The sequence below is a fragment of the Lindgomyces ingoldianus genome (genome assembly GCF_010093535.1).
Source record: "Lindgomyces ingoldianus strain ATCC 200398 unplaced genomic scaffold BDR25scaffold_8, whole genome shotgun sequence".
In the NCBI taxonomy this organism is placed as follows: domain Eukaryota; kingdom Fungi; phylum Ascomycota; class Dothideomycetes; order Pleosporales; family Lindgomycetaceae; genus Lindgomyces; species Lindgomyces ingoldianus.
Genome location: NW_022985169.1, coordinates 755,290 through 770,832, shown reverse-complemented (window position 1 = coordinate 770,832; position 15,543 = coordinate 755,290). Strand labels below are relative to the sequence as shown.

Genomic DNA, 15,543 nt, shown 5'->3' with positions numbered 1-15,543 from the left:
AAACTTCGGTGGAAGCCGACTTATCCCTTCTCAACCATTCAAGTCTTTTCAAGCTGTTATCGTGGTTACTGGATCAGGAAAAGCCCGAGATGCGCATTCCCCGGATTCCAGGCATCAACGCCTCTCACGTGACTTCGCGTCACTCATGTTGAGTAATCATACACGAGCCCCCGCTGGCGGTCTTGGCATACGCCTTTTGAGGAAGAGCAAAGAAGATACTTAAACACAGCGTCCCTCAGGTTCTTCCCCCAACTACATTGCCTCAATTCCTCTCAAGCATCTCCCCACATCCACTTGCAAGAATGCCACTGAATAATATCACAACCTGCCTCTGGTTCGACGGTTGCGCTGAGGAAGCCGCAAACCACTACATCTCCATCTTTTCCAACTCGCGCATCACAAGCATCCAACGTTACACTGCCGCCGGTAAAGAGCATCATGGTCACGAGCCCGGCTCTGTCATGATTGTCGAGTTCGAACTCAATGGTCACAAGTTCGTTGGCTTGAATGGGGGACCGCAATTCAAGTTTACCGAAGCAGTAAGCTTTATGATCCACTGTAAGGATCAAGAGGAGGTGGATTGGTATTGGGAGAAGCTGGGTGAGGGGAGGGAGGGGGATTGTGGGTGGATTAAGGATAAGGTATGATGTATTGTGAGTGAGGGGGATGATGATATAAGGTTGACTAATGAGAGATAGTTTGGTCTGAGCTGGCAGATTGTTCCAAACCAGCTGAAGAAGATGCTGTCATGCGAAGATGCGGAGAAGTCGAAGAGGGCTATGGAGAAGATGCTGACTATGGGGAAGATGGATATTGAGGGCTTGGAGAAAGCTTTTGATGGGCAAGAGCAGTGAGAGAATGGGGCCTACTGGCGAGGAGGTAAGAGTAAATTAGGAGAAGATGATGGGTCTTAAGTTGTCCGACGAAGTACTAGAAAAGGTTCAAGTCCTAACCCTAACCCGCCAACGGACCCACTGCAACTAGGGTAAATCTTGACTGGCGAGAGGTTCAGGTTTTTCAACACCAGCCTTGATAGTGATATTTTTAAAATCAAAGCTGTTAATCTTCAAACTATTGTACTCAGGGCCCATGTCCTTAAGCCCTGTAACTCCCGTCATCTGATCAGGTGCCACCACAAAACTGCCCCCTGTCTTGTATCTGATCTAATATTAGCCTCTAATTATCTGCTTGTAGTCCAAGAATAGTGACTTGACAAAATAGCTGATCGCACTGGTAATGGTACCGGTCCACGAATCTCATAAACACTATAATAAAAAGCTAATCTGATGGGTTTTCTCAGCACCGGGAACTTGATCAATGGTGCTTGGTGGGAGGGACATAGGGATGCGAACGCCGAAAACTGCTGACGGATATCCTTTCCGAGGGGGTATTCTGTTCACTACCAAAAATAATTCAGTGGTTTAGGTTATTGAAGGGTAATGATGGATATGCCTTACATGAGGCCCCCATAGCGATAATCTGTCGGCTAATGGGTCAAATATGGTCTTGTCGCCGCTGGCGGGCGGGGAGTTTATCGTGTGGTGAGATTGAGGTGGTGGTTGTTGCCTACGTAAAAGGAAGTGAATGACCCCTGGAGGAGGGGCGGAAACCGGCCTTGTGGCTTGGCATGTAGCAAAAGATGGCGTTTCGTAATACTTGCAAGATACGCAAGGCCTCGTCAAGAAACATCTCTGCGAGCTTGCGATGGCTTTCTATTTTCTGTTTCGGGGTTTCCATTCCAGCCTTTAGAAGCACCTTTGCGCTCTCATAAGAATATGTTGCGAAAAGTCCAGTGAATCAAAATCGCGTCAATATTAAAAAGGCTAGGCATCCATATATGACTGAGGCTACTCAACTCGGCTAAAACGGAATAAGTGGAATTTCCTGAACGAATAAAAGGGGCCTTGGACCCGTAACTGTGTGAGAATCCAATCCCCCAATAGCATGATAGCTGCTCGCTTGAAGAGACGAGTGGGTGTAGACGTAGGAGACCTCGTACCATTCCTTTATGTCCCGTCTATCAGTGTGCACTGAAAGCCTATTTTCCAGCCTTCGGGCAATTCTGCAATCTGATTATTCGTATAATCAGACTTGTCAACACAGCAAGTGAAGATTACTGTCAGAGATTTGCGCCATGCCGATTTAAGACGCGTTAAACCGGAATGATACTAACCCAAGTAGGTAATCAATCAAATCAAGTTTGACCCTAAAACGCCACAAACTTGACTGTTGACAAGTCCGCATGTCATTAAGAGTGGGGACTTCATTGTGCTACTAGTTCAGACTTGATTTACTCGTGACCTTCTCCGAGTAGATGTTCAGTCGCAACTTCCAAGAGCAGAAAACCTGGCCTTAAACTAGACTGCGTGGAGAGTCTTGATGTCTGTCCTTCACGACACTTGATGCAGCCTACATGTCAATATGATACATAGCCTTTCGAGCCAGATCCGCCTCCGTTTCCATCCAAATTAGTGTGCACCAGGCCTGCTGAAGAACAAAATTTCATCCAAGCGCAAAGTGGTCGGGCGGGGACCAATACAATGGCGCTTCTGTGGGCAAGAAAGATCTTTAAAGCTTGCAGTCCAACCTCAATCCCCTCTACTCCCTCACCAAGCTAAACAACGACATTCTCGGCCATGCCGTAGATTTCATCCGTCCAAACTAACTTAACTACATTTCCTAGGTAGTCCTGTTGATTGACATAGGTTGCATCAACCCATAGCCATCGTACTGACTTCTCTTAGCAAAGTACTCGGAGCACAGTAATTAAGGTCGTGTAACGGAGAACTCAAGGTCAATGTAGAGGTATCCTTGGGAGGATCCATATGATAGAGAAGTGACGGAGGATTAGAGTAGAAGAGATCAATTCTCTAACCATATTCCCTTACATTCTTTGCTGCCTACTGAATCTCTCGACATGGCGGAGTGTATGCATAGGCGCTTCCATGAGTGTGGCGGTGTCAAAATTTGAAGAGTAGAGAAGGCAAGAGGCTGAGGCAATAACCTAAACAGCTTTCACTAGAAAACTTGAAACCCTATTATATGCTATCTAAATCTGTGCAGTGTGAATACCGCACAAGAAGTGAATCGATAGGCCGGATCTCACGTGGTACCGCGATACCACCGGTCCCCCAGTGACCGATAGATCTGATTACCCTACCTTAGCGTTTCTGCTTCCACACAGGAACACCAACCTACGCGAAATTTTGCCAAGGATGCCGTATGCGTTTGTCGCTGCTTCGTTCGTTCTGATATTTCGGTGTATGATAGATCTTGTTGTAAATCCCGATCAGGACATAGCACGGATACACTGGCCGTAAATGATGGCCGGAAGGGCTTAGAGGCCTGAGTCTGCGCAAAATATCGAGCGATTGCCCAATGGCACATACCGCTTGCAGACTGAAACTAAAGAGTTCTCAGGATTCAACCCTAGCCTCATGGTCGCCCTTCTCTATATTCGGAGCGCATACTAGTGGCGCTCGCCACCTAGTGTGCGATGCACAAACTCGAGACATTTCGAAGCTGCTGGAAACCTAGAAATGGAAAGAGGTAGAATCTACAAATTTGGGTTCCTACTTGCCGGAGAAATCAATTAAATTTTGGGTGGAGCAGAGCTCTGCGACTAGTATTCCTTTAGCACTAGCTTGTGGCATCCTTGCTATCATTTTCTCGGTGTAGTTGCACTAGAGCTGCGCTTAGCGATGAGTTGACGACTTAGCATTTTCTGATTCTGACAGTTCCTTGTTCAAGGACCTGTCGCCTTCATATGTGCTTCCGAACCTCTGAACCCTATTCATCGTCACACTCAACCTACTCTGGTACCTCCTGTTCACCCTGAATCATCGTAATCCATCGAGTAGTATTCTAGTTTGTCATTATTCCAGACCCTGTTACATCCTGGAGCCACTTCTGCCCGGTCATGCAATTCCTTTGTCGCCACTCTCTCCTCTCCTCTTCGAGGCCCTAGCCATCAGTATGAGATTCAGGTTGTGCTAATGCCTTTCTTGAAACTGGTATGATTACTGGAGAAATCTTTCTTTCAAGCTTCAGTCGACGTGTTTGTCGAAATTCAGTCCAAAGGCTCCTCGCTCAGAATTCGAATCAGCAGTTGAGGGGCTAGACTCCGAAAGGGTGGGAAAGACCACGTCTGCTGGTATACTCTCGACTTCGCCGCAATTTCCCTCAACACTGGTATCTATGGCATCATATGCTCAACATCTCCATTTCACCACAAGGGAACAGGAATCTACCTCGGAAATGGTATATAATCCTCCTTCCTAACTCCATCTCCTACCTTGTCTTTCAATCTTCATTTATGAACAGCTTGAACACAACCAACATGAACCTCTCCCTCTTCCCCTGTCTGTCCCCTCTCGCGGTGATCATCTATTCGGCCCCAGTAGACATCACCCCGCAATATAATCAAGGCCTTAGTAATGTGAATTGCTTACCCCTCCTCTCCGCTGCTTCGGAAGCACTGAAGTGAATGTCGCAATCACGTGATGTGGATGGCGATGTGACTGCCGAGCTTAAAGCTCTCGGACTAGCCCTGATCACGGTATTAAGAAGTATCTTTATTACAGCCTTATTATAAAATTTTATATAAAATATTTTTAAACCAATCCAGGCCGGGGGAAAACTAGAAAATCATTTTCTAAACTATATAACCAAAATACAGGTCATTCAAGCCGTAAACCAACATGTAACCAGCTAGAAAACTAATGAAAATCACTCATTAAGCTTTACTACCGCATCCACAAACGGAGGCAGCCCACAGTATGATCCCTCGGGCGCAAACACGTTGAACCAGTCAGTTACGACAACGTTGATTTTTCCTTTATAATTTGTGGGATTCCCTTTCCAATATGCTAGACGTTGGAGCGACTCTTCGGCCATGTCGTCCGCCAAACCCAATAACGAGTCCTGATTGCATTCAATAGATGAGCGTGTCGAGAGGAATGAATTCGTATACATGCTCAAGGATGGAGAGCGGACGAACTGCATGACCTTAAACTTGTTGATTGTATCATTGGCTACTGCTTCAGCAACGTCGATGACCGTTTCTATATCATCTGTTTGTGCCCATCTGACTGAGATTGCGCTGGTTTCTTTCTTTTCACGTGGCCAGAGGAATCGATCGTTTTTCACAGCGATGTCGTTAGCATAAAAGGCAAATATACGGTATGGCGTATTCCAAATCTGGAATATAGTCAAGTCCCTGCTCTCTTCGTTGGCGTACGGGAATAATTTGTCATTGAATCGGAAATGGAGATTTGAAATAATCTCAGCGTGTGGACCCTGCTCAGGATGATCAGGGTCAAGGACCATATTGTAGAAATGATTGAAATCTAACAGCACAATCTCATACGCGTTCTCAGGGTCCTTGTACCAATCTTCCAGTTGATCGAAAAGATCCAGGTATGATGGACCAACGAGTCCGTGAACAAAGCTAGGACCGGGATTTTCGAGCGCGACCCGTAGATCGAAGTATCGTATGCCCATCTTGAGCTGCTCCAAGAAGTTTGCAGATGTAGTCCTTGCCCATCCGACAGCAATATCTTTTTTTCTTCGAGGAAGCGTCTCCAGGCACCACTTTTGCCATATCTCCTTGTCTTGCCCGAAAGCCGAGTCACCAGTCACTCCGTAAGAGCCTGAGTCATGAGTTCCGGGCAGAGCTATTTCTCTTAGCTTTCTTGGGCCAATCCGTTTCCACAGCTGGCTCATCCAGGGCCCGTAAGAGGTAACGCTTGGTTGCAACTTGATAGCATATGCCTTCCCGTTCTGGCCACAAATGAGCATCTGTTCCGATATTGCGTGCAAACTCATCTCACTAGAGAGGCTGGGGTCAACAGTTCGGCCAGTCATACGAAGGTCCAGGTCAAACTGATATACACATCCGTTGCATCCTACAAAGACGTCCTGATTAGCGACGAAAATGCTCGTCAACCCATAGCCCTCAGCTCCAGGGAGACTGACCCTGGACAGAGTTTTCAGGGTCTGGGTATCGAGTTTTAATATAAAACCGTTGGTTCCAGCAAATAGGTGGGATTTTGTACTGTCCGTAGCAAGTCGAATATCCCAGCCGCTTGCCTCCTCAATGATCATAATACAAAGCAAACCGCTCAGATTGAATCCCATTTTTTGAACATAAGATGGTCCAGGACTCGCACTCCCTTTTGTGGTTGCAAGGAAAATTCCATCGCGCCCAACAGCGAGGCTTGGAACACATATACCGGAGCCGAAGATTTCAGATTTGCCGATCTCTCTGAACGCTTTTGGTTGCGTTTGTATGGCCTGGATATTGGTGTCCCCAGTGAGGTAAACAGTAATATTGGACAAATCTTCTGCAACGATCCTCATGACAACATCAAGCTTGTGTGGTGTCGCCCATGAGTAAGATGAGATCTGCGTTCCGTTCAAGGTGAACCGCTTCAATGTATTTCCTCCAGCCGCGAAAATGAAGTCGTTGTTTAGGTAGAAGACGGTTGTGGATTTTGCCACCCCGGATATGTCTTTGGTCCAGATGGTTTGTAGCGTTGTTGGGTTTAGGCGAATTGCCTTGTTATTTAGGCCAACGATGAGAACATCCCCTTGAGATGAAGACGTGAACTTCATCGTCCCCTTCATACCCAGATCGGCATGTGCCCTCTCTTTTCCATAGATACTATCGAGCAAGAATATACGTCCTGCTGTGGAAGCAACGTAAGCGCCTACGGGTGTAATGTGTACGGCGAGAAGGCTATCAGCGACACTAAAGCGCCATTGCTTGATAAATGACATTCTTCCAAGATATCAAGATATTTGCCACTGAAATATCTGTATAGTTTTGTTGTGCTGTATGGATTCGCCTGTGCCGCTAGCCTCTTGGAGATCGATGAAAAGCGAGGTGGAGCTTGGAGTTAGGATTCGAAATAGAGATTAAAGCGAAAGACGACTAGCTCTTTCGTTTTGGACAAGACTAAGTAGTTTAATAGTTAGGGTTCTGGAAGGAACAGTATACTGCAGGGATGGCGTGACTGAGATTGTGGTGTCATCTGATGCTGATGGAACATTTTGGTGGAGTGAGGTAGGCCTAGAACACGAAAAAAAGGAAGTCATTCTATCATGCAAAAACCCGCTCTTCGCTTCAGACCCAATATTGAGTGTCTAGATAAATGAATGGTGTAGTCTGGCGTAACGGCGGTGAAGTATTCGGCTGCAGTACGAAATTTATCGCTTAAAGCCAATGCAAGAGGAGCGAATTGGTTTCCTAGCGGCCAAGCCAATCACGAGTCTTAAAAAGCTCATATATATATATATATGCCTTACCCTTACATGCACCTCAATGCGTAACTGCATCCCCTCCAGGAAGCTCTAGGAGCCCTATTCGTCACTATTGGCCTTAATTATCTTATCTTAGACGATACTTACAATCACTAATTGGCTCTTTTACCGTTTGGGGCTTAAAACACTTCTCTGAGTCCACGGCAGACTGACTCTTCAGTGCCGGGCAATTGACATTGCATTGAGCATCCATAGCCCCTTGCAAAGCATCGCCCTTCCAGCCGAACATATAGTCACCATGTTGTCCGTATCCATACCCACACCATGTGAGCTTTTAATCACTATCTAGTCCTCTGAGGGCTGAGTGCTAGGCTGGCTTACGGATCGCCCATACTATACAAGAAAGGCTGCTTGGTGGCATCAGTGGGCCAGATCTTTTTGTCGTTGAAGCTTCGTGTATCCCACATCACCTCGTACATGACTTGTGGGATCTTGACGGGGTGGGTTTGATAGACACGGGCCGTTAGATTCGAAAGTGCCAGAAGGCGTGTATGACACATGAGATTTATAATCGGGGCTGTCGAGGTTCTTTCCATCCCAACATCTACAGGGCAATTAGCTCCATTGTCAAGAGAGCGGCGAGGCTCGTGAAAGCTAAGGTTCTTACGTTGGGAATACGATAGTAGTGCGAATGCCTCCCGCACAGAACTTTGTCGGAAACTGGGCTGTGTTATCACCGATGCAGGGTGCGCCACCAAAAGGACTGGAGTTGGCGCCAAAGCAGCGGTGGCAGAGACCGCGTTGGATACTGTCATTCTTTCGAAGCACGGCGTCACCCACAAGTATACGGTAGCCTTATCCCCATTTTAGCATCACATCACTCCTCGAAGTGAAAAGTGCTTACCGGTTTAAAGCAGTGACCGTGCTCTTTCCATCATAAGGGGAGATATAGTAAATCGCTAACCCACCTTTCTAGTCCAAGTATTCATTCGGCATCTGCGGGACTCTCTTGAAAGTCCCATTCTTCGCCTTGAAGAACAATGTCGCAGTCCAGTAATTGGAGAAGTCCTCACTGAAGGTGCAGGTAGTGCAGCTGGACTTGGATGGTGGATCATATCTAGGTTCTATTGAGGTGTTGAATGAGTTGCTGCCTGCGACTTGATGCAGATGAGGGGACCCTATCTGACCGGGATTCCTAACGGGGTCGAGACGTTCGAGAACCAACTGAGAGCAAGCGAAACGCACCATTTGTTAGGCGGAGGCGTGGTGCGCAAAGAGCGCAAGGACGAGTGTAGCCCACTGCATGATGGGATGATATTCTATTCGTCGAGGGAGTCTTTGTGAAACTGCTTGTGGACCTCGGGTCTAGTATGGCGGGCGAGAAAAGACCATGTGCCATACCAGTATATAAAGCCTTACTGAAAACAAGCTTTGGTATGGGTATTGTGGGTCTGGGGTTCTCCCTAGATTTTTGTGACTATACGGATGCGTGGGCGTACGAGAGATTAAAATTAATGGTATATCTCTAGCCTTCGCGAGGGGTGTGATTGTCCTAAAGATAAAAAATAGTGTCGTTTTGCTATCGTGAACCCCGCGTACTCGAATGTTATGAGGCGCAACAAGAAGGTCGACGAGAGTGAAGTGTTGTAATTGGTTCAACGATCGGCACTTGTTTATTATCGGCTTCGTCGGCCACTACCGGGTATTTAGTTGTTACACGAGTAATCTATACCTCTTCCCGGTAGCGAATGATGCCCTTCAATAACGGAGGATTTGATATATTCTGAGTGGGGTCACCCGGGCTTGCGATCTATGGGGTGGTTATTAAATGCGCACCTTCAAGCTTCACCTATGAGCATGACGTCTCGACGGCGAGGTGTTGTCTCGTCCAAGCAGCGGAAACAATGAGAGTGGAGAACCGTTGTTTCCTGTTGATCGGTCTGATCATATGTTTCGGCTTCAAATAGTGGGCTTGTAAGCAACTTTGCATTGTAGATCGAATGCTTCGTGTTGGAGTGTAGCCCAGTCCGCACGAACTGCTTAGACATTTAAGCTTTCACCTAAGCTTCGACAAGCTTTGCTCACATACGCGAAAGATCCCGACCACAGGGCCAAGCCAAATTCTGACATCCTTATAAATATCGAAATAATACCGATGTTGTTGATGACCAACAGGCTTGAATTCGGATGAGACTTGCAAGAATGAAGCGTTGGGGTAAACTTTTGGCTTCTAATTGTATGATGATGGAAGGCCAGCGTTCTGACGAAGAGTGATGGAAGACATATTCTATAATCGTGAAAGAAAACAGTGCAGATACACGGCGAGAAAACGAGGGCAAGGAAATACTGGCATCTCATCTGCTACACTCCAATACCTCAGCACTGCTTCTCATACCTCAAGCCGGCGCGATCTTGAGAGGACAACTGACAATCCCCATCTCCGGCATTTTGGCATGTTCCAACTCTCCGCTAATATCGAAGTCCTTTGTCGTGTCCAAAATAACCCTCAATCCGATCTGTAACGCCATCCTAGCCAACGGCATCCCAGCACACCGATGACGTCCTCTACCGAACCCTAAATGGAGAGTTACGTTTTCTCTTCCGAGGATAAATTCATGCGGATCCTTAAATACATTAGGGTCTCGATTGGCGGCCGCGTAAGTCATGGTGATGGGCTCATTCGGATTGATGGTGCGGCCGTGGAGAGTAACCGGACATGAAGCAGTGCGACAGAAACCACGGTATGGTACATAGAGGCGAACAAATTCTTCGATGGCAGCAGGAATAAGCGAAGCATTGGAGTGGAGTTGATATTGGAGAGCTTTATCGCGAGCAAGGTGGGCACAGATGTTACCGAAGAGAATGGGTGGGCGACCATGCCTACCACGAGGCACTGCCGAAGTGTGTCGCTGAAGATTACGTCAGTCATACATCTGCTGCCCCATCTATGAAAGGAAATATATCGTGGTCAGGGACTTACATCAGCTTTTCTTTAGAAATCGGCTCGCCATTTATTTTTTCTCCTAGCAGGGAACTTGGGCCCGGATCCGTCTCAGGGTTCCCCATGCTCTGCCTTCTTTCCCTAAACAAAGCTCTCGAAATCTCATATAAATTTTCCGAATGAAACTTAACTTCCTCTTTATTCTGTTCCCGCCAAGCATTAACCCATGAAGCTGCCGTTCTCGCCAAGTAGGGGGCAGTTCCATCCTTCAAGTTCAACCATGTGACTTCAACCCATGCCGAGAAATTCGCTCAGAATTCCGCCGACACATTACCGTACCCGCGTTGCACAAGGAGTTTGAACTCCCGACGGGCATGGTTCTCGAGTACGCCTTCTAGTCGTCTCAGTCTAGAAGGCTTCAAGGTCCTGTCAATGGCCGTTTGATATGGGGTATGGACAGGAGGATCCATGTTCAAAGGCGGACGTCTTGTACCTCGTGGATCACTTAGGATAACTGCTTTGACTGACGATATGAATGTATCCGTATCAGAAGCGCAGCGTTTCACATCTTCATATCGCGTGAGCATCTAGAATCCGCCATTGTTAGAACAATATGCTACTGGGCATTTGGTACGTAAAAGGTCGAATTGCTCATGAATGTCCGAAGGCACACTCGGGTCTGATAACGTAAACTCCGGTATTGAAGGTGAATTCGCGAAAACCGTGGTCATGGTCGCACGAGGAATTCAAAAGTGGAATCTGAGAGCACAAGTGCATACGGCATATGGAGGGTTCTGAAGTACATTACGATAAGGCGGCTAGATTCTATTTTGCCAGCGCACATGGTCCCCCCAATCCGTGCTAGACCTGCAACGAGGCCCACATCGATATCCACAAAAGCACGCACTATTCCCAGCAACCCGTACCTGGAAGGTTGCAGTGGGGATCAATGGAATTGTGGAGAACCATAATGTGGAGACGTGGTCCGTGGCAGTTGCCGCGTGGGGAAATCCAGGGAAGTTGAGGGGAGAGACCTCGAAAACAGACAACAGTTTCAAAACACCAACAAGGCATTTTTCCACATCTGCTTTGTCAACACTGGTGTCTAAGATGGTGTCCTCAATCGAAGAGGCCAAAAAGGGCGTCACTTATAACATTGAACGCGCTCCCCTAGGCCTCGAGCAATTGACCGCGTACGAGGCGACGACAGACGAGGCGACGGCGCTAGATAAGGCTGTAAACCTTAAATTAGATTGCATTGTAGTCCTTATCCTGGCTATTGACTTTATCCTTTGTGGTATCGACAAGACGAACATCGGATATGTCGCAACAACGAGTGAGTTCGTCTGCTTTAGAGGCCTTAGAGAATTTAGAGGGGCTGTTAATATTACGCAGATATGGTGAAGGATGCAAATCTCAAACCTGATGACATTCCTGACTCTGTTTCGTTATTTTCTGTAACGTTTATCACCTTGCAGCCTGTTTCCACTGCTATTGGACGACGCGTAGGTCCGAAGTACTGGATTGCTTTTATGATGATCTGCTGGGGAAGCGTTTGTATGGCTCATGCAGGTGTGCAAAATCGCTGTACTCTCATCACTCTTCGTCTGCTTCTAGGAGCCTTCGAGGCCGGATTCGTTCCGACGTCCTTCGTAAGAAGTTCTTTTCCCATCACCACGAGCTTGGCATTTACCTATGCAGTACTACATGTCGACCATCTACCCGAAGTACTCCCTAGGATTCCGTCTCGGACTTTTCGCAGGAATGTACTCGATCGCTGGTGCTTTTGCAGGCCTGATTGCGTACGGCATCTTCCAGATTCGTTCATCGACCCTGCAAAACTGGCAGCTTTTATTCTTGATCGAAGGGGGGTTAAGTTTGTCAATGGCTGTCGTTACTGTGCTTGTCCTGCCGGCGAAACTTGAATCTGCGTGGTGTAAACAGATATCCTGTTCTCCCTTCCTTGCAGGCCTTGTACTGATAAGCCTCTAGTTTTCAAACCGGCCGAGGCTGCTCACGCTGTAGCACGCATGGAGCTAGATGTTCGCGGCGCTTCGAGCGAAGATGCACGCGGGAAGACGGCGCAAATTACCAAGCGCGACATCTTCGACTCAATAAAGGACTGGAAGAAGCTTATTACAGTGGTATTCAACGTGCTCGCAACTCTCCCTGTCAGCGCATTCAGCTACTTCATGCCGCTCATTGTCCACGGGCTCGGCTATCACGGAATAAAGGCTTCTCTCATGAGTGTCTCCCCGTTCGTTGTTGGAGCCTGTGGTCTTTTCGCATTTGTGTGGTCGAGCGATCATTTTAAGGAAAGGTCAATACATACTGCATCTAGTATGATACTAGCGATCGTTGGGTTGATCGTGGTGTATGTGTCCGAAACTCCGAAGATAAGGTATGCCTTTGTGCACATTTGCTTGGCAGGAGCTTTCACGGCAGGCCCATTGATCGTGGCCTGGCTAGCTGGGAATACGCCCGAGAAGGTAGTTCGCCTGTTCGAAGTTCGCACTATGTTGGGCCGATGCTGATACACAATCAGGGTATGAGAGCGATCATTATTGGGATTAATGGATGGAGTAATCTCGCAGGCGTAATTGCAGGGCAGCTATTCAAGCCCAAACACGGTCCAACATGTGAGAACCATGAGATCTGAACCATGCAAGTATACACGCTGATACCCTCAGACCGATACCCGCTCCTGGTCACTATGATCCTCATCGCCATCGGGGCGTGCGGATTTCTCAGTATTCGTATCCTGCTAATGTGCATCAACCGCAAGCGAGCCCAGATGATTTCAACATGGACCGTGCAGGAGTTCGAAGAGGAGTCTGAATCATCTGTCCGAAGAGGCGATCAGAAACCGACGTTTAAGTATGGGTATTGAGACCTGGCAAGCAAAGAGAGCCAGCCGCAAGAACACTAATAGTCGAACTGAACGGGATACTGAAATAGACGTTTTCCCTGTTTTACAGTCTTTCGTGGTGTGACGAAACTGCGTTGGGGAGCCATACTTATGAACATTTCGATGTCCATGCCTCCACCACCTCCTCCATTTCCGAGCTCACACCCCACTGGAGTGAAATTCCTCTCAGGAGCAGTCTCACCGAGCTCAGCTCGTAGCTCAAATCTTTGATTACAGCCCCTTTTTCGTCACCCTCATCCATGTTCCCGGTTATGAACGTAACCGTATTCCTCGCCGCCTCCTCTCCAACTTGAATCGTTCCGTGCCACTCTTTCTCACCCTGGGGTAGAAGAAGAACAATTTGCCAATCGACATCTGTAGGGAAGATAACCCTCGTTCGGCCTGCCAGAGCATGTGCTGCATAGGTGGTTGCAGCCGCGAATATGGCGCCTGGTACATGTGGATCATGTGCAAGACCTAAGGGAAGCTGGCTCGTTATGCGCTGAATTTCTACAGCGTGTAATAGCGTCCTACGCGCCGGGTCGCTTGTTATCCAGCGTGTTGGATTGATATCACATTCATGGCGTTCGCCTCCGCCGAAAATGTGTTGTTTGATGCCAAAGGGATAGCAAAGTCTCCTTGCCCCTCGCGCAGTATTGCCAAGTGCATCCAGACATATTGCATGCCACCGAAGCATTGCCGTCGACTTTTCCACTTGAGTGAAGATGCGGCTGTTCAGGATATATAGTCTCAATCGATCAAGCACAAAGTTTATCTCTGATTGGGGAGGCACTCCAACTGGGGAAGGCTCTATACGCTTCGACTCTGCCACAAGAGATTTCAATCCCTCAAGGACAACTTTCAAGGAGAAAAGAGAAAGGTCGGCTGGCACTTTAGCTGTTAACTGATCATGAGGATAAAAGAGCTTGCGAAAGATGTCGCAGAAACGCGTTCGTGTTTCGAGGGGACTTCGTTGAATTAGGCGTCCCATCCACTCGTCGGGGGACGTCGCATTAAAAGTATATTCGTCGCTAGGAGTGAGAAGGAGATTCGACATGTGCTGCGCAAATGTCGGGTTACCACTGAATTGGGAGATCACTCCATCCATAATATATAGTCCAAGGAGGGTACGCAATTGCACCTCCCGGGCGAGCCAGACTCTCCATGCACGGTACTTGGTTTCCTGGGGGTCGTCAAACGAAGGAAGTGGAGGCAAGGCGGGCAGATCGAATAACCCGCTGTATCGTGCCCAGTAGATACCGAGACCGTGGAATACCTGACTTGTCATACGGAGTGTGCGACTCTGTATGGGAATTTTAGTCATTGCTGGCACGGAATTGGAATATGTACCTTTGCTAGAGCAGCATATACTTGGCTAAGAAGCGCTGTCAATACTAGCTGGACCCCATTGCACGAGTCATATTCACTTTTCTGGCTTATCATAGAATGCCATGATGTTGACACAGCAGTATGAGCGAGGCGCCATAATACATCTCCCTGAGAGAAGCCATCAGTGTCCACTCACAGTAGTTAGCCTTATCTCACCTTTGCGGAAGCTTCCGGCGTTCCGAGAAATAGCGACCCGATAGCAATGGCATTTAGTAGTAGTGGCGGAGAGCATTCCCGAAATACGAAAGTGGGCCGATGAACAACCGGGAGCATTGGAATGAAGGTTGAGAAGAACATGTGTAAGCAGCTGTCAAGGAACCTCGATGTAAGATTTGCTAAAGCAGCAGGCTTCGTAACGCCATTGACCTTTTCAAGGGCTTACAAGATGTCTGCCATAGGAACTGGAGAACTTACAGTGTTGCTAATTAAAGCGCTGAGGGTCTGTATAGCCCGGCGTCCTTCTGACGAACCATCCTCCAGATCGTTAGTAGCTCTGGAATACGACATTGTGTGATTCTCAAGTATTGGCGGCATCAACGCCATAGGTTGCTCCCACAACGCAGGATCTATTGACATAATATTTTGCAGCAAGTGCTCTGAGTCTGGCCAAAATAATGATGAGGGCTGGAGTTGCGGTTGGTCAAACATATGGCTAGTGTTTAGGGAAGGAACAAGGGCTGGGACTTGCTCGGTCGAATATGAACCCGTCGCGGGGTGATGATGTACACTTCCAGGCACGTCTTCGGTGTTCGGAGGCATTAATCCAATAGTACCTGGGGAGAATACTGTGCTCCCCGAAGTCTGTGAAGAGTTGCTAGAGTTGTGAGTGTGGACTCTTGCATGGCGATTAAGAGCATCCTGACGAGCGAAGCTACGTCCGCACACCTGGCATGCGAAAGGTTTGTCACCCGTATCTGTAGCTGTTTAAATCTAGACCATAATCCTCTGAGGAAGGGTGCCTTACGCGTCCGCTCATGCCGCTGTTGTGGTGAGCAACGGTGCACCAGGCGAGAGGGGTATTCAGACTTACCTGAAGATGTTC

The 15,543-nt window shown here is 47.8% G+C and overlaps 6 protein-coding genes across 6 annotated transcripts; 2 read left to right on the top strand and 4 right to left on the bottom strand.

The window, feature by feature from the left end:
- The first annotated feature begins 234 nt into the window (after positions 1-234).
- Positions 235-1,002, top strand: BDR25DRAFT_256569 (3-demethylubiquinone-9 3-methyltransferase). Its single transcript, XM_033686418.1, has 2 exons — positions 235-641; positions 699-1,002. Exons 1-2 carry the CDS (start codon positions 303-305, stop codon positions 852-854), a joined length of 495 nt encoding a protein of 164 aa, XP_033550575.1. The 5' UTR covers positions 235-302; the 3' UTR covers positions 855-1,002.
- Positions 1,003-4,601: 3,599 nt separating this feature from the next.
- On the bottom strand, positions 4,602-6,936 carry BDR25DRAFT_301873 (PLC-like phosphodiesterase). The gene has a single exon (XM_033689672.1). It carries the CDS (start codon positions 6,778-6,780, stop codon positions 4,729-4,731), a length of 2,052 nt encoding a protein of 683 aa, XP_033550574.1. The 5' UTR covers positions 6,781-6,936; the 3' UTR covers positions 4,602-4,728.
- A 385-nt stretch (positions 6,937-7,321) lies between these two features.
- On the bottom strand, positions 7,322-8,511 carry BDR25DRAFT_323468 (uncharacterized protein; the record flags this gene model as incomplete). The annotated part of the gene is made up of 6 exons (XM_033692105.1): positions 7,322-7,362; positions 7,411-7,594; positions 7,741-7,867; positions 7,931-8,071; positions 8,168-8,235; positions 8,269-8,511. 6 exons carry the CDS (start codon positions 8,509-8,511, stop codon positions 7,322-7,324), a joined length of 804 nt encoding a protein of 267 aa, XP_033550573.1.
- Positions 8,512-9,101: 590 nt separating this feature from the next.
- BDR25DRAFT_311929 (cytochrome P450) lies at positions 9,102-10,329 on the bottom strand (the record flags this gene model as incomplete). Its single annotated transcript, XM_033691272.1, has 5 exons — positions 9,102-9,299; positions 9,349-9,456; positions 9,693-10,156; positions 10,195-10,208; positions 10,244-10,329. 5 exons carry the CDS (start codon positions 10,327-10,329, stop codon positions 9,102-9,104), a joined length of 870 nt encoding a protein of 289 aa, XP_033550572.1.
- Positions 10,330-11,314: 985 nt separating this feature from the next.
- BDR25DRAFT_323467 (MFS general substrate transporter) lies at positions 11,315-13,094 on the top strand (the record flags this gene model as incomplete). Its single annotated transcript, XM_033692104.1, has 6 exons — positions 11,315-11,540; positions 11,600-11,856; positions 11,906-12,140; positions 12,197-12,693; positions 12,750-12,843; positions 12,895-13,094. The coding sequence occupies 6 exons, from the start codon at positions 11,315-11,317 to the stop codon at positions 13,092-13,094; spliced, it is 1,509 nt and encodes a 502-aa protein (XP_033550571.1).
- On the bottom strand, positions 12,787-15,416 carry BDR25DRAFT_386592 (uncharacterized protein; the record flags this gene model as incomplete). Its single annotated transcript, XM_033698017.1, has 5 exons — positions 12,787-13,047; positions 13,222-14,415; positions 14,463-14,609; positions 14,658-14,867; positions 14,916-15,416. Coding segments are annotated over 4 exons (2,052 nt in total), but the record flags the coding sequence as incomplete, so codon positions are not given.
- Between the last annotated feature and the right edge of the window lie 127 nt (positions 15,417-15,543).